Raw genomic sequence first — 13,740 nt, forward strand, 5'->3', positions numbered from 1 at the left:
CATCCTATCCAAACCCCACCAGAGTCTGGGGAGCTCTAGATCTGCACCCAGGTCCCAGCTCCATAGCTCACCCTGCTGTGTGGGTACACAGGACACACTGACGCGTGCTTACACACCCATCCAACCCCCACACAAGCAGGTGTGTCACACCCTCATTCCCATGCACTGGCGTACAAAGACGTCACGAGGCAGCCCTGTTCCTCACTCATGAGACACGCTCCCTTTAATCCCGCAAAGAGGTCTCTAGATATGGGAGGGCCCATTTCTCCTGCTGAAGCTGGTGTAAAGCAGGAGTCCTTGCCCCAGTGTCCATTGAGTTCAGTGATGTAAAGCTAGGGTAAATGAGAGGAGAGTCATACCCGGAGTCACTCCACGGACTCGGATGGAACTGGCAGACCTGCCACCAGCTCAGAGCAGGCTTTGGGGGTTTAAAGGCACCGCTGTCAGGCCAGCTGGGTGGCAGATAGACCCCACCTGCATACTCGGGCCAACAGGTCAAATTCACCCTGTGGCGTAACTCCATTGGCTTCGCTAGAGTTCAGCACGGGGTGGATTTGGCCCAGTGTCTAAAATGCCAGGCTGTCAGCCAGCCGAATGGGTGGAGCAGTGATGCTGACCCACTCCCAGCGACCCTGCCCCCCGGCCAGCAAGCCCCTGGAGTTTCCATGCAGGGCCAGAGAGCTGGTAAATCCAGGCCTGGGTGCCTTGCTATCATGACCGGGGAGCACCGGCCTCTCCTGTGTGTGTCACACCCACGCCACAAGGCGAGCCTGGGCAGCTGGGGATGTGGAGTTTGGGGGCTCCTGTGAATGGAGACGGAGCTGCTGGCTCAGGCCAGAGCCCCTCCCCTCCTCCCTCACATCGAGTCACGTGGCCTGAGAAACCTCTTCTGGAAAACGCTCCCACACTGACCGCTCCATCTCCCCTGCCCTCCCGCCACCCGTGTACTCACACCCCGGGTCAGGATTCCCGAGCCTTCCCCCCCACCAGCTCTGGGAATTGGGAGATCTCCATCTGCCCCCTGCTCTGCGGCTGACTCTCCAGCTCTTGCTCTGAAGTTTGGAGGCCTTCTGCTGGGCCCCTAAATCCTGCAGCAAGGTCTCCAGGTGCTGAGCACCCCAACCCCCAGTGAAATCAATGAGCACTGAGAGGGCTCAGTGTCTCTGGCATATGGCCACTTAGCCAGGTGACTAATGTGGCTATAGATCCCTCAATGGGGGCAGCTGAGCCGTGACCTCTCTGCCCCGCTTCTCTAATGTGAGCTAAGGAGATGGGGGAGGTCCCCACCCACCTGGGCTGCAAAATCCCCCAGGCTCAGGAATGCAGCCACTGGCCCAAGGTTTCATAGTTAACAATAGCCCAAGTGTTGGCTGGCGGGGGGGGGGGGGGGGGGGGGGGGTGATGAATGCTCCAGGGCTTCAGCCAGGCTCTAACTACTAGAGACCCAGAGATCAGATGTGGGGCAGCCTACCCCACCAGGCCTGCTGGCCAGGCCAGTGACAGCGACAGGACCCAGCGAGCTGGGCCTTGGGTCTGAGCCGGTCTGGCTGTTGCTGCGTTCCCCACTGCTGCGATCGCAGCCAGTAGGGTGTGAGCGTCCTGCACTAACCGCCTCTCCCTCTGGTCCCCCTCTAGCCCTGCATCCTGATGAACAACATCCAGCAGCTCCGTGTCCAGCTGGAGAAGATGTTTGAAGCCATGGGGGGGAAGGAGGTTTGTACCGGGGTGCCCCGCTCGCTCCTGCAGCTGGACCCCTGTACGGGGTGTGCCCCGACGTTTCCAGACGCTGGCCCCATAGTGAGGCTCTGCAGTGGTACGTCCCAGTCTGGTGGGATCTCCCACCCCCAGCGGGGTGCCGCTGGCCCCCAGGGCACGGCACTGCACTGGCCCCTGTCTCCTGGCCCCTGGGCAGGAGTGCCGTCTTGTGGTGCTGTGAGAGACCCAGCGACCCGTGGCCAGCTTCTGTCCCCGTCCGGCTTTCAGGCCAGCTTCCACCCAAGACAGACTCGGCCCTGGCTTCTCAGGGCATTCTGGGAGTATTCTGGGGACCACGGGCCCCCGAGTGTCCAGCGCTGCCCGCAGAGGGGCAGCGTCTGTTAACCAGGCGCGTCCCCCTGCAGCTGGACGCCGAGGCCAGCGACACCCTGACGGAGCTGCAGGCAAAACTCAACAGCGGCTTGGATGAGCTCAGCGGAGTTTTTGCCACCAGGTGCGCGGGGGAGAGGGCGGGGGGAGGGGTATAAATCGTCGGGTGCAAAGCACGGGGTCAGGCTCTGCTCCTGTTTGGAAGGAGGCTCCTTGTGTGGTGATTCTGGGGATGAGCCCCGAGGGTCACGGTCGGGTTTGGGGCTGCAGGAGTTGGGGGGAGCCTGCAGGGATGGGGGTCCCAGGAACCAGTGTGCTGGGATGGAGGGGCCCCAGGAACCAGTGTGCTGGGATGGAGGGGCCCCAGTAACCAGTGTGTGCTGGGATGGGGGTCCCAGGAACCAGTGTGCAGGGATGGAGGGGCCCCAGTAACCAGTGTGTGCTGGGATGGGGGTCCCAGGAACCAGTGTGCAGGGATGGAGGGGCCCCAGTAACCAGTGTGTGCTGGGATGGGGGTCCCAGGAACCAGTGTGCTGGGATGGAGGGGTCCCAGGAACCAGTGTGCAGGGATGGAGGGGCCCCAGTAACCAGTGTGTGCTGGGATGGGGGTCCCAGGAACCAGTGTGCAGGGATGGAGGGGCCCCAGTAACCAGTGTGTGCTGGGATGGGGGTCCCAGGAACCAGTGTGCAGGGATGGAGGGGCCCCAGTAACCAGTGTGTGCTGGGATGGGGTTCCTAGGAACTAGTGTTCCAGGGTGGGGGGTCCCTGGAGCCTGAAGGGCTGGGAGAGTCCTGGGCACCAGAGTGGGCAGGGATGAGGGGGTCCCCAGAGCCTGCAGGGATGGGGGGGCCCAGGAACTAGTGTGTGCTGGGATGGGGGGTCCCAGGAACTAGTGTGCAGGGATGGGGGGCCCCCAGTAACCAGTTTGTGCTGGGATGGGGGGTCCCAGAAACTAGTGTGTGCTGGGATGGGGGGTCCCAAGAACTAGTGTGCTGGGATGGGGGGTCCCAGGAACTAGTGTGTGCTGGGATGGGGGGGTCCCAGGAACTAGTGTGCAGGGCTCGGGGTCCCTGGAGCTGGCAGGGCTGGGGGGTCCCCAGAGCCTGTGGCTGTGGGGAGGGCGGATTCCCCAAAACCAGTGGAGCAGGGTGTTCCTGGGCCATGGGGAGGGGCTCCCCGCCCTGCTCACGGAGCTGCCTGCTCCCTGTGGCACCCAGTTTCCAGCCTCACATTGAGGAGTGCGTGAAGCAGATGGGCGACATCCTGAGCCAGGTGAAGGGCACCGGGAATGTCCCCGCCAGCGCCTGCAGCAGCGTCGCTCAGGACGCCGACAACGTCCTTCAGCCCATCATGGACCTTCTGGACAGCAAGTGAGTGCAGGGGGCTTGGGGGGCACTGCGGGGAGGGGCACTGGGGGCTCCGCAGGGGGGCTGGGGCTGGGAAGGGCATGTGGGGAGGGGGAATGAGGAGGGCACAGTGGGGGAGCGGGGCTGGGGAGGGCACTGAGGGGGGCAGCGCACTGCAGGGGAGGGGGCCCTGCGGGGGAAGGTCCTGTGCCCTGTGATCAGCGGGGTGCCTAGGCCGCTGTGCCCAGAGGCCTGCACAGGGTAAGGCGTGGCGCTCAGTGGGCAGTGTCCAGCGCTCCGTGGCTTCCCCCGGCCCAGGGGTGCTCTGCTGGGCCCAGCGGTGGCTCTCGTGAGCGACAGGATCCCTCCCTGCACCCCGAGCCCTGTGCCCACCCAGTCCCTGCTGTCCCCAGGGCACAGCCTCTCTCTGCCCCGGGCATGTCCTCCCTGCTCTGCCCCGGTCGCCTCCCCCCTGTGCCCCGAGGTGAGCCCTCTGCCCCCGTGGGGCGCTCTGCGGCCAGCCGCGGGCCGCGTGTTCCTTTAATCCCCATGACCTCAGCCTGGCAAAAGGCCGAGCCCGTGTCGGGTGCTGCTTTTGCTCCCTGGGTTACACAGAGCCCTGTGACGACTAGCACTGCCCAGAGGATGGGGACACCGGGGTTCGGGTGGCTGGGGTGGGCCCTCGGCCGCCAGGGGAGGGAAGGAGCTGCCAGTGCAGAGCACAGGAGTCAGACATGGCCGGCAGCTGGCAGGGGGGAGCAGGGCCCGGAGCACCAGGACCAGCCCATGCAGGCTGAGGGTGTTGGAGTATGGGGGGGGCTCCTATGGGAGAGTCCTGGAGAGCATGGGGGGGTGCATTTTGTGTGTGTGTTTGTAGGGACATTGTGTGTGTGTGTGTGTGTGTGTGTAGTGATGTGTAGGGGCTGTGTGTGTGTGTGTAGTGATGTGTAGGGGCTGTGTGTCTGTGTGTGTGAGTGTAGGGATTCTGTGGGGGGGGGGCTCTGTATGGGGGGTGGGTGGCATGCCCAGAACCCAAGTCCATCCTCTCCCTCCCCGCCTCTGTTCCCAGCCTGGCTCTCTTCGCCAAGATCTGCGAGAAGACGGTGCTGAAGCGTGTGTTGAAGGAGCTCTGGAAGCTGGTGATGAACACCATGGAGAAGACCATCGTCCTCCCGCCGCTCACCGACCAGACGGTGAGCCCCCGGGGGCGGGAGTCAGGACATGGTGGGCAGGGAGGGAGGGACACGTGGGGACCCTCCCCTGGGCTCTGGGCTCTCCATGGCGGAAGCTCAGCTGGAAGCGGTCTGCTTTGGAGCCCTGGCACCGCGTGAGCCTGGGCATCGAGCACTTAGCGGGGCGGAGCTTCATCCAGAGCGTGCTTGAGCTCTCTAGCTCCAGAGCTCAATCAGGGAGTGAGGGGCTCAGCTCCCCCCTGCCCTGCCCAGGACGTTTCCAGATCACTCTGGTGGGGGGGGGGGAACTCCCCCAGCGTTTACATTCCCCGAACAACGCCTGGGAATAAGGGTCTGGCTGGAGAAGCGTGTCTCCACCTCACCCCTCTGCCCCGGCCCAGCGGGGGCACGGAGTGCCATGGCACATGGAGTCAGGAAGTCGGGCCTCCCACCTCAGCAGCAGAAGCAGAACCCTGGTGCCCCCCTTCCTCTAAGTGTGGGGTGCCAGGCAGGGGAGCACCCTGATCTGCCTCCTGAGCACAAGCACTGGGCAGGTGTGTCCTGAGCACGGCTCCCTGGCAAGGGAAGGACTTTGTCTCCTCTCCGAGAGCTGCACATGCTGCTTAGGGCAAAGGGGGCTCCTCTTAGCATCTGTTGCCGCTTCTGGGCATCGGCCTCTCTGTGAGGTAGGCAGAGGGCGTGGGGGAGAGAACATCGGGTTGGGTTGTCTCTGGGTGGGAGGGTGAGGGTGGGGAAGGAAAGGGGACGGGGGCATGTAATGAGGCTGGTTCTGGTGGGACCCAACTGAGAGTGCCAATTCAGGACAAATTGCTTCAAGCAGGGCAGTTACAGCCCAAGGCTAGGGTTCCTTTGCACACCAAGGCAAACCAAACCAGCCAGCCAGAGAAGACCTTGGTTTTACCCCACTGGCTAACCACAAGTCACATAAGCAATTCTCTTAGACACTCCAGTTTCCCAGTATCACCACCAACGCCACTCGTTATGGGGACAGATGGTTATGAAAACCAATACCCCAGTAAAAGAAAAATGATTCTCCCAATCCCAAAGAACCAAGCCCCAGACCCAGGTCAATAGACAAATCAGATCTTACCCACAAATCACGCTGTTGCCAGTCCTTTAGAATCTAAAATCTAACGGTTTATTCATAAAAGGAAAAAGATAGAGACGAGAGCTAGAATTGGTTAAATGGAATCAATTACATACAGGAATGGCAAAGTTCTTGGTGCAGGCTTGTAGCAGTGATGGAATAAATGGCAGGTTCAAATCAAGTCTCTGGAGAACGTCCACACCTGGGATGGGTCATTCAGTCCTTTGTGCAGAGCTTCCGTCTGTAGCAAAGCCCCTCCAGAAGTACGAAGTAGGATTGAAGACCAGATGGAGGAGCTGCAGCAGTCTTTTATAGTCTTTTCCAGATGTAAGAACCCCTCTTTGTTCTTACTGTGGAAAATTACAGCAAAATGGAGTTTGGAGTCACATGGGCAAGTCCCAGCATACCTGGCTGAGTCACAAGGCGTATCTGCCTTCTCTCAATGGGTCATTGTATAGCTGATAGTCCTTAATGGGCCATCCAGCAGGCTAGGCAGAGCTGACACCAGCTTGTCTGGGGTGTCACCCAGAAGCACAGCATAAGTTTGAAATACAGACAGTATAGAGCCAATATTCATAACTTCAACTGCAAAATGATACATATATACAGATAGCATAATTATAACCAACCAATCATAACCTTCCCATAGACACCTCACACAACAACCTTTGTACAATATGTGCTGCAAATATATAACAATGGTTGCAACAGTGATCTATACCAGGTTTCAGAGTAGCAGCCGTGTTAGTCTGTATCCGCAAAAAGAAAAGGAGTACTTGTGGCACCTTAGAGACTAACAAATTTATTTGAGCATAAGCTTTCGTGAGCTGCAGCTCACTTCATCGGATCTATACAGTTACAGATTTTGTCAATAATGTCACAGGGGGACATTTGCAGGGGGATTTCTGAGGTTCTCCACGTATTGCATAAAGGGCCCATAAGGTAGGTATAAAGAGCCCCTGGAGATGCCCCTGGAGTAGGCCATGCTCACAGCCCTGGGGCAAGGGATGGATTGGGGGCACAATCGGGGAACGCTTTCCTCCAGCCCGGGCGTTGCTTTCCAGGGCCGTGGGAAGCAGAGTGTCAGGAGACACCGCCGAGCTGCTCTAATGAGCCCCAGGGGCTGGACAAGCCCCTGAACTGCCCCCCGAAGTGCAAAGATGGCTTAAAGTCCCCTTAATTCCTCCTCCCTCCTGATCCCAAGTGCAGTGACTGAGAACTGAGGCCAGAGACTCCAGAGGGACCGGGCCAACTGCCCCATTTGACCGGAGCTTTGCCTTTGAATTTCCAAGCCTTCTACAGGATTTGGGCGGGTTTCCCCTTCCATGGAAACACGCTGCTGAGGTTTCCTGAGAAGGCTGCTGGCCCATCCACTTAACTTTAATGAAGCTTTTTGCATGGGAATTTCCTAGTCTAGCTTTAGTGTCCCAGACAATGGGAGATTTTCACTCCTGGGGAGCCTGTCGCGGGGGCTAACAGCTGCTCCCCAGGAAGATCTGCCCAGGCAAACAGATGCACCAATCCCTCTGGGAGGAGTGTTCTGGCATTCCAGCCGGCTGCTCTCTGCCACTCCTGAGTCACTCCTACAGCCCCGCTGCCACTGGTGCAGTGCAGGGAGCTGTCTCTCCAGCTAGCTGATGGCGGGCAGATTTTGAGGGGCCCTTTAAACTTGATCAGAGACCTGACAGCTCCGTGCCATGAGTCACAGGAACCCAGACAGCAGAATGCCATGGAATCTCCTCCACGCAGCATCAGAGGATACTTTCCGCTGCCACGCGGCGGCCCAGCCGTGAGTCAGCCTCGCCCGCATTTAGCTCAGCCGCCCTGGAACTAAGCAGGCTGTCTGCTCTGGCACTGCAGCCCGTTCTTTTGTCACAGCTAAACAGAGCTCGGCTTGCTCCGTCTGCGTCTGGGGGACCGGAAAGACAGCCCCCGAATTGTGCAGGGAGTGGTGGTGGGTGGAGGTCAGTGTTGATCAGTGGGAGGCCAAGGAGGCCTGTCCTGCTGGAGGTCGCTTCTTAGGGGTCTCAGGGTGCATTTTGGAAGCCCATGGGGATTCACCCCAGGACGCTGCTGCGTTTTGGCGTAGGTGATTCCCCATTGCACTTTCACTTGGATCTGAAATTCTTCACGTCCTGACCACACCTTGCGTAGCATTGCCGTGCGCTGCTAAACAGCTGCCGTGCTGCATTCCAGCACTGAGTGAGCCCTGCATGGCGATGGTCGTTTAAGACAAGTGTTGGGCATTTTTAGAATGAAAGGTGGTGATTCAGCCATTGTTAGTTACAGCTTCTGAGCAGTAGAGAAGGATTTTGCCCATGGCCACAGGCTTATCTCCTTGGGGAGCAGGGGGTTCTGCCTTTGGCACCATTGATTCAAAAGGCCTCACAGGGGGTTAGATTGCTTGGTGTTTTCCTTTGTTCATAGATCTTTATTGTGAGGTTGAGAACATCCCCTTCACCAGGGATCCCCCCTCACCAGAGACCCCGTCACCGGGGATCCCCCCAGCTCAGCCCCTTGCGCCCTGGAGCTCTGGGTCTGCCGGGGGTTATTCCTGGGGGTGCATGGGGGCAGTGGGCCCGGTGGTGGTGGTGGTGAGGCTGGCCAGGGGGGACAGGGGAGGCAGGAAGGCAGGCGGGCGTGACACTCATGTGACGGTTGTTCTCTCCAATTGTTCCGCTCCCCTCACAATGGCAGATGATTGTAAGTACGGCAGCTCCCTGTCTGTCTGTCTGTCTGTCTGCTGTGTGTCGGTTCCGATCTCAGCCGGTTATTGTCTTGTGTGGCTGCCCACGCCCCCTCCCCGCCCCCGCTCCGCTCCCTCCCCGAGTGACCCCACCTCTGTCCCCCCCGTTGCTCAGCTGCTCCTCATCCACCGCCTGTGCCCCGATCTGTAGGGCGAGCCTGTCTCCCAGGGGCCAGGCAGCGCCGCGGAAACTCACCGTGGCGAAACTCACCGTGGCTGGATCCGGTCGGGGGACAATGTGGGGGGGAGAAGGGGGTGGAAGGAAGAGATGTGGAGTCCTTTTAGGGACAGCTCCCTCAGACCGGCTGGTGCCCTAGTATTGGAGGCCAAGATGGGACCTGCATTCTCGTGCCCGCACACCCCTTGGCGGGGGCTTTGGGGGCTTTCTTTCCTGTGTGCTGCATTGGGGCTTAGTGGCTGGTTCCCTCCCTGGCCCAAGCAGCCCAGCAACAGCCCATCTTTATTTAAGGGACTGTCCTGCAACTCCTAACAAAGAGCCCTTTCCTTCCTCTTCTGGGTCTTGGCGTGACGCCCATTTGGTGACACTCCTGAAGCCCAGCACTCTCAGCTAGCAACCCGTGTCTCTGGTCTCTGTCCTTTAGGAGAAGTGGGTGAATCTGGGGACTGGGGCGATGCAGAGAGGGCTGGGGGGGGGGACCTTGAACCTGGGGGCCCCGGGCACTGCAGGGTTGCAGTCCAGCTGGTGTTTAGAGCAGCACGGAGTGGGATGGGGTGTGGGGAGCGGCTGTGTGAAAGCCCTCTGTGTTTCCTGGCCCAGGGTGTGTGGGGAAGGCAAAAGAGTAGCAGCGTGTTTCAATAGCTAGCAAACCAGGCTCTGCTGCTTAGTTCTGCCAGGCTGGCCCAGGCCTAGGTTGCTGCTCAGAGCGTGGGAGTGAGAACCAGGCTTTCCTGGCAGCTCTTCACCGCTCTGCCACTGACTGTCCGTTTGGCCTTGGGCAATACACTGCCCCTCCCCGTGCCTCGGTTTCCCTAGGTGGGTGATGAGACTGAACTGCGTCTGAATGGAAACGCAAGGCCCTTCCTAGGGGTTATTACTGAACGAAGGATCACGGAGCGTGAATCAAGTGCGCTTAAATAGGTGCCCTACATGCATTTGTACTTTGAGCAGCTGTTCACAAGGCCCAGCACCTCGCTTTTCTGTCATCGGAGTCTGTTCAAAGGGCACTGTCAGTTCTTCCATTTCACAGGCAATGGCCTCACGTGTTTAGAACAGGGGATTTGGAGCCGGGACTCCTGGGTTCCATCCTCAGCTCTGCCGCTCGCTCAGTGCACAGCCCCGTCACATGGGGAAGTGGGAGCTGTAATGTAATGGTGGTGAGTGTACGGGGCTTGCTAGCGAGTCAGAAGTGCTACTAGCAAAGGCTCTGTTCAGTGTCAGGCATTTTAATTCCCTTCCTATTGGTTTGTGACTATACAGCTTTTTCGCCCGCCCTGTTGGCCACCTGCCATGCTGCATTCCCCCCTTCCCCCTCTTGTTTCCGCTGGAGTTTGAGACGCTTATTCAGGTTTAGTCCCTGCTGTGTGGGATCCGGCCCAGTTCGGGACACGGAGCCTAGTGCTCCCTGGCGAGGCAGCACCAGCGGGTGGAGACCCCTTGGCGTTTTTAGCGGTTCCTCCCGAATTGTGGCGTTAGCCGTTCAGCTGCTGAGGAGACGGTGCCGGTGCGGGGCTGATCCTTCCCCCGACACTCCAGCTCTTTAAAGGGGATGCCCTTGTGTCCAAGCGACTCACCATCGTCCCTCTGGGGCTCGCCTTCGCTAGGGTAGGAAGACGAGCTTTGCATGCGATGGGTAGCATGGGTAGCTGGCTCGCTGAAGACCCCGAGTGGAGGCCCACAGGCGGTACCTGACCTACAGCGTGGCCTGCTTTCCGCTAGGGATCTCCAGAGAGAACGCCTAGTGCAGGCAGCCTTCGGCTTGTGTCCCCTCCTCCCGGGCAGGCCGCTCAGGGCAGAGCGATGTGACCACTGCTGCTTGGCTTCTCCAGCTCCCCCCACCTGTCTGTAGAGCAGTGGATTCCCAGGCCCCCATCCCGCCTGGGGATTTTTGTCCTTTCTGGATGCCCACCCACCCCCCATTCATCCCACTGCTGGCTCTCTGCTCCCCCAGCTCAGCTGTGGTGTCTTGCATAATCCCAGCCATGCTGTGAAACCCCTTTCGAAGGACACTCCTAAAGCTCCCCCCTTTGCTGGGAACGGGCACGCCCCCCCCCTTTACCAGCTGTGCCCACTGCCTCCTCTCCTTCTTTTTAGCTGGCTGTAAAAGTAGCATCACTCAACACTGTTGCCCTGCTGTCTCCAATGCCACGTTCACCTCCAGGGGTCCACAGTGGGAGAGGCCTAGCGGGCAGGTGGGATGTGCCCCCCGATCCACTCCGCCCGCAGACCCGTCAGCCTCCCCGAGCAGCAGGGGGTGGGGCGGAGTCTGGCACCTGGGGCCTGACCTCGTGCCGTGAATCCCTCAGAGTTAGGAGCCTGACCGCCTTATGGCCAAGTGACGTGCAAGGTATTGTCACTGCAGGGAAGGGCCCCTTTGGGCAGACACCAGCTGGGCTCCCAGGGCAGGGGCCTGGCCCATTTCAAGGCCAATCTTTGCCCATCCGGCCAAGGTTTTGGGGGCGAGAATGCGCAGCCACCCTGCCAAGCTGCCTGGGATTCAACGAGTGCTAGGCTTCCCCTGCGGATTGCCAGTGAGGTGCCTGAGCCCCCCTACACACACACACAGACACACCCCCACCATCACGGTCATAGGTGAGGACTGAGACTAAACCAGGACGGGAAGGTTGCGAGACGCAGCCATACCGCCTCCTATGGCAGTCCCTCCCCTTTTGCATCCCCAGCTGCCAAAGTCCCCCAGTCTGCAAGGGAAGGAGGATGTGGGGAGCGTGGGGGGGGGGTCAGTTAGTGCATCCTTCCCCTCCAGCGAATGATCACACACAAACACACACCCCGGCACACTCACACCTCTCTGGACCATTGATCGACTTCTGACGTTGTTTCTGCAGGGGACGCTCTTGAGAAAACACGGCAAGGGGACAGAGAAGGTAACTAGCCCTCTGGCTTCTTTGACTGTCTGTGCTAGCCATGTATTGTCCCCCACCCCCCACTCAAATCAATCTGCTAGCCCTGCTCAGTACAGCGAGCAGAGACAGACCCGGCTGCCTATTGCCTGGGGACCCGGGTGTCGTGCTTCACATGTTGTGTCGTCTGGATGTGCACTGTGTGTGTGTGTTGTCGTACAGAGGTGTAGTTGTGTGTTGTGTTGTCTGGGTCTGTATTGCCCGGGGATGTATGTGTGCATGAGCAGTTACACGTGTAGGTGTTTGGCGGGGGGGGGGAGTGGGGGTTGTGGTGCGTCTGTGTATATTGGGAGTGCTGGGGATACCCATGCATGTGGCGTCCAGGCTGGGGAGGCGGTGTCTTGCCCGTGGCCTGGGGAGACTGGCGGCCGGGAGCTGGAGCAGAGCAGGTGTGTGCCGGGAACCGGGTCTGCTGCAGGTCAGATGAGCTGCAGTGGGGACGGCCCAGCCGCGGCTCTAGCAGGCCCTCGAGGACGGTTTGCCAGGAATGAGCAGCAAGGCGTCTGCATGGCTGTATCACAGCCCAGCCCTACCCTTCCTGTGGAATTAATGGTCTGGCCCCTATGATTAGAGAGGGGACAGAGCCGCCCGCCCATGGCCCCAGGTAGTGGAGAATGAGGAACCCTGGTGCTTTGGGGGAAAGGCAGCAAAGCCCATCCTCTACGGAATGCCAGGGCTGGTGCACCTCCAGAGAGCCCGGCGGCACCCGCCCGGGCAGGGACCGATCTGCCGGCGTGGCAGGCAAGGCAATTGTGTGTGTGTGTGTGGCAGAGGAGCTATTTGGTGCCATATTGAGGTGTGGGGGAGCCTTTCTGCTCCTGACGCCGGCTAGCCAGGGGCTGCTCCTGCAAAGTGGCCTGTACCGTCAAGGTGAGGCAGGCAGGAGTCCTGTGGGACTCCGCCGTGCACGGGAGCAGATGCCAAGAAGTGTCCACTCCAGGTGGGCACAGAAATCCAGGTCCTCCAAACCTGCCCACCTGCAATGCGTTTTGTCTAAAGAGCAGCAACCCTGGCTAGCCAGCACCCTAGAGTGAGTGACAGAACCACTGCCCGTGGGCGCAGCTCTTCGTTGGCTCTGTGGAGTGTCCAGAAACCTTCGACTGTGCTGTGGACAGAAGCAGCAGGAGGCCAGGACTCCTGGGCTCTGCCACTGATTTGCCATGTGATTTTGAGCAAGCCACTGCCTTGCTGTGTGCCTCAGTTTCCCCAGTAGTAAAACAAGGCTACAAGTAGTGAGAGGTTGGTGGATTAGTGCATTGTAAAGGGCTTGGAGACCCTGGAAGGGTATCATCATTCAGGAGCTTCCCCCTACTCATCCCAGGAAGGCAAACGGAGCCCCATAATACCTGTGATGGGGATTAGGGTAGACTTCCTCCTGCAGCCGCCACCTGGGAAGGCAGGGAGAGCTCCCAGCACACTCTTGCAGGTGGAGCTGCATGAGAACTGGTGGACTCATCACAGGTATTTCCTGAAGTCTGCAAGCAGCCAGTGGCGCCATTTGTGGGGGTGGAACAAAGCTCAGCGTGCACAATGGGCCAGATCCTCTGCTGGTGTGCACCGGCGCCAACAAAAACAGCACCAATTTACCCCAGCAAAGAATTGGGCCCAACTCTTTCTGCGCCTAGCTGGCCAGAGGAGCGGACCCAGGGTCCAATCCCGCTCGGGCTAGTGGGCTTGGCCCTGGTGAGGTGCTCCAGGGGGGCGGGTCCATCCTCGGCCGGGTCGGTTTGCTGACGGTGATAACTATATCCAATGCTGTTCTCTCTCCAGAGCAGGGTGAAGCTGCCCAGTCACACAGATGTAAGGAGACTCTTTGATTCTAAGCCTGCTCGGTTTTTGCTCTCTCTCTCCTCTGTGCCTCTTGCTGTTGTTTTCTCACCCCCTGCCCCACCCTGTGCTCCCCAGGGACTGTGTCTCGTCGATCTCGCTGCTGACTGGGGCTCAGCTCGCTGGTCTGCCTGCATGCGGGGGCGCGGGCTGGGCTTTGAGGCCAGCACAGGAAGGGCTCCTGGCAGCCCTTCTGCTGACAAGGGCTATGGAACCATTCCTGACTGGGGCCGGGTGTGTAGGCAGGGCTGGGCCCTGCTCGCCCAGCAATCCAAACCCTGCCGAAGGGAGTGGGGCCTAGTGGTTAGAGCAGGGGACTGGGGGTCAGGACACCTGGGTTCTTGCCTGGTTCTGGG

General features: G+C 59.7%; 1 protein-coding gene across 1 annotated transcript in view; it reads left to right on the forward strand.

Moving 5' to 3' along the window:
- UNC13A (unc-13 homolog A) overlaps nt 1-13,740 on the forward strand; it is a 129,395-nt gene that overhangs the window by 97,200 nt on the left and 18,455 nt on the right. The window contains exons 32-38 of the mRNA XM_075123302.1: nt 1,636-1,713; nt 2,121-2,209; nt 3,304-3,456; nt 4,502-4,625; nt 8,410-8,415; nt 11,483-11,521; nt 13,328-13,357. Of these exons, the coding sequence (XP_074979403.1) occupies nt 1,636-1,713; nt 2,121-2,209; nt 3,304-3,456; nt 4,502-4,625; nt 8,410-8,415; nt 11,483-11,521; nt 13,328-13,357 (519 nt within the window). The remainder of the gene's footprint in view (nt 1-1,635; nt 1,714-2,120; nt 2,210-3,303; nt 3,457-4,501; nt 4,626-8,409; nt 8,416-11,482; nt 11,522-13,327; nt 13,358-13,740) is intronic.

Source organism: Caretta caretta, chromosome 25, assembly GCF_965140235.1.
Source record: "Caretta caretta isolate rCarCar2 chromosome 25, rCarCar1.hap1, whole genome shotgun sequence".
In the NCBI taxonomy this organism is placed as follows: domain Eukaryota; kingdom Metazoa; phylum Chordata; order Testudines; family Cheloniidae; genus Caretta; species Caretta caretta.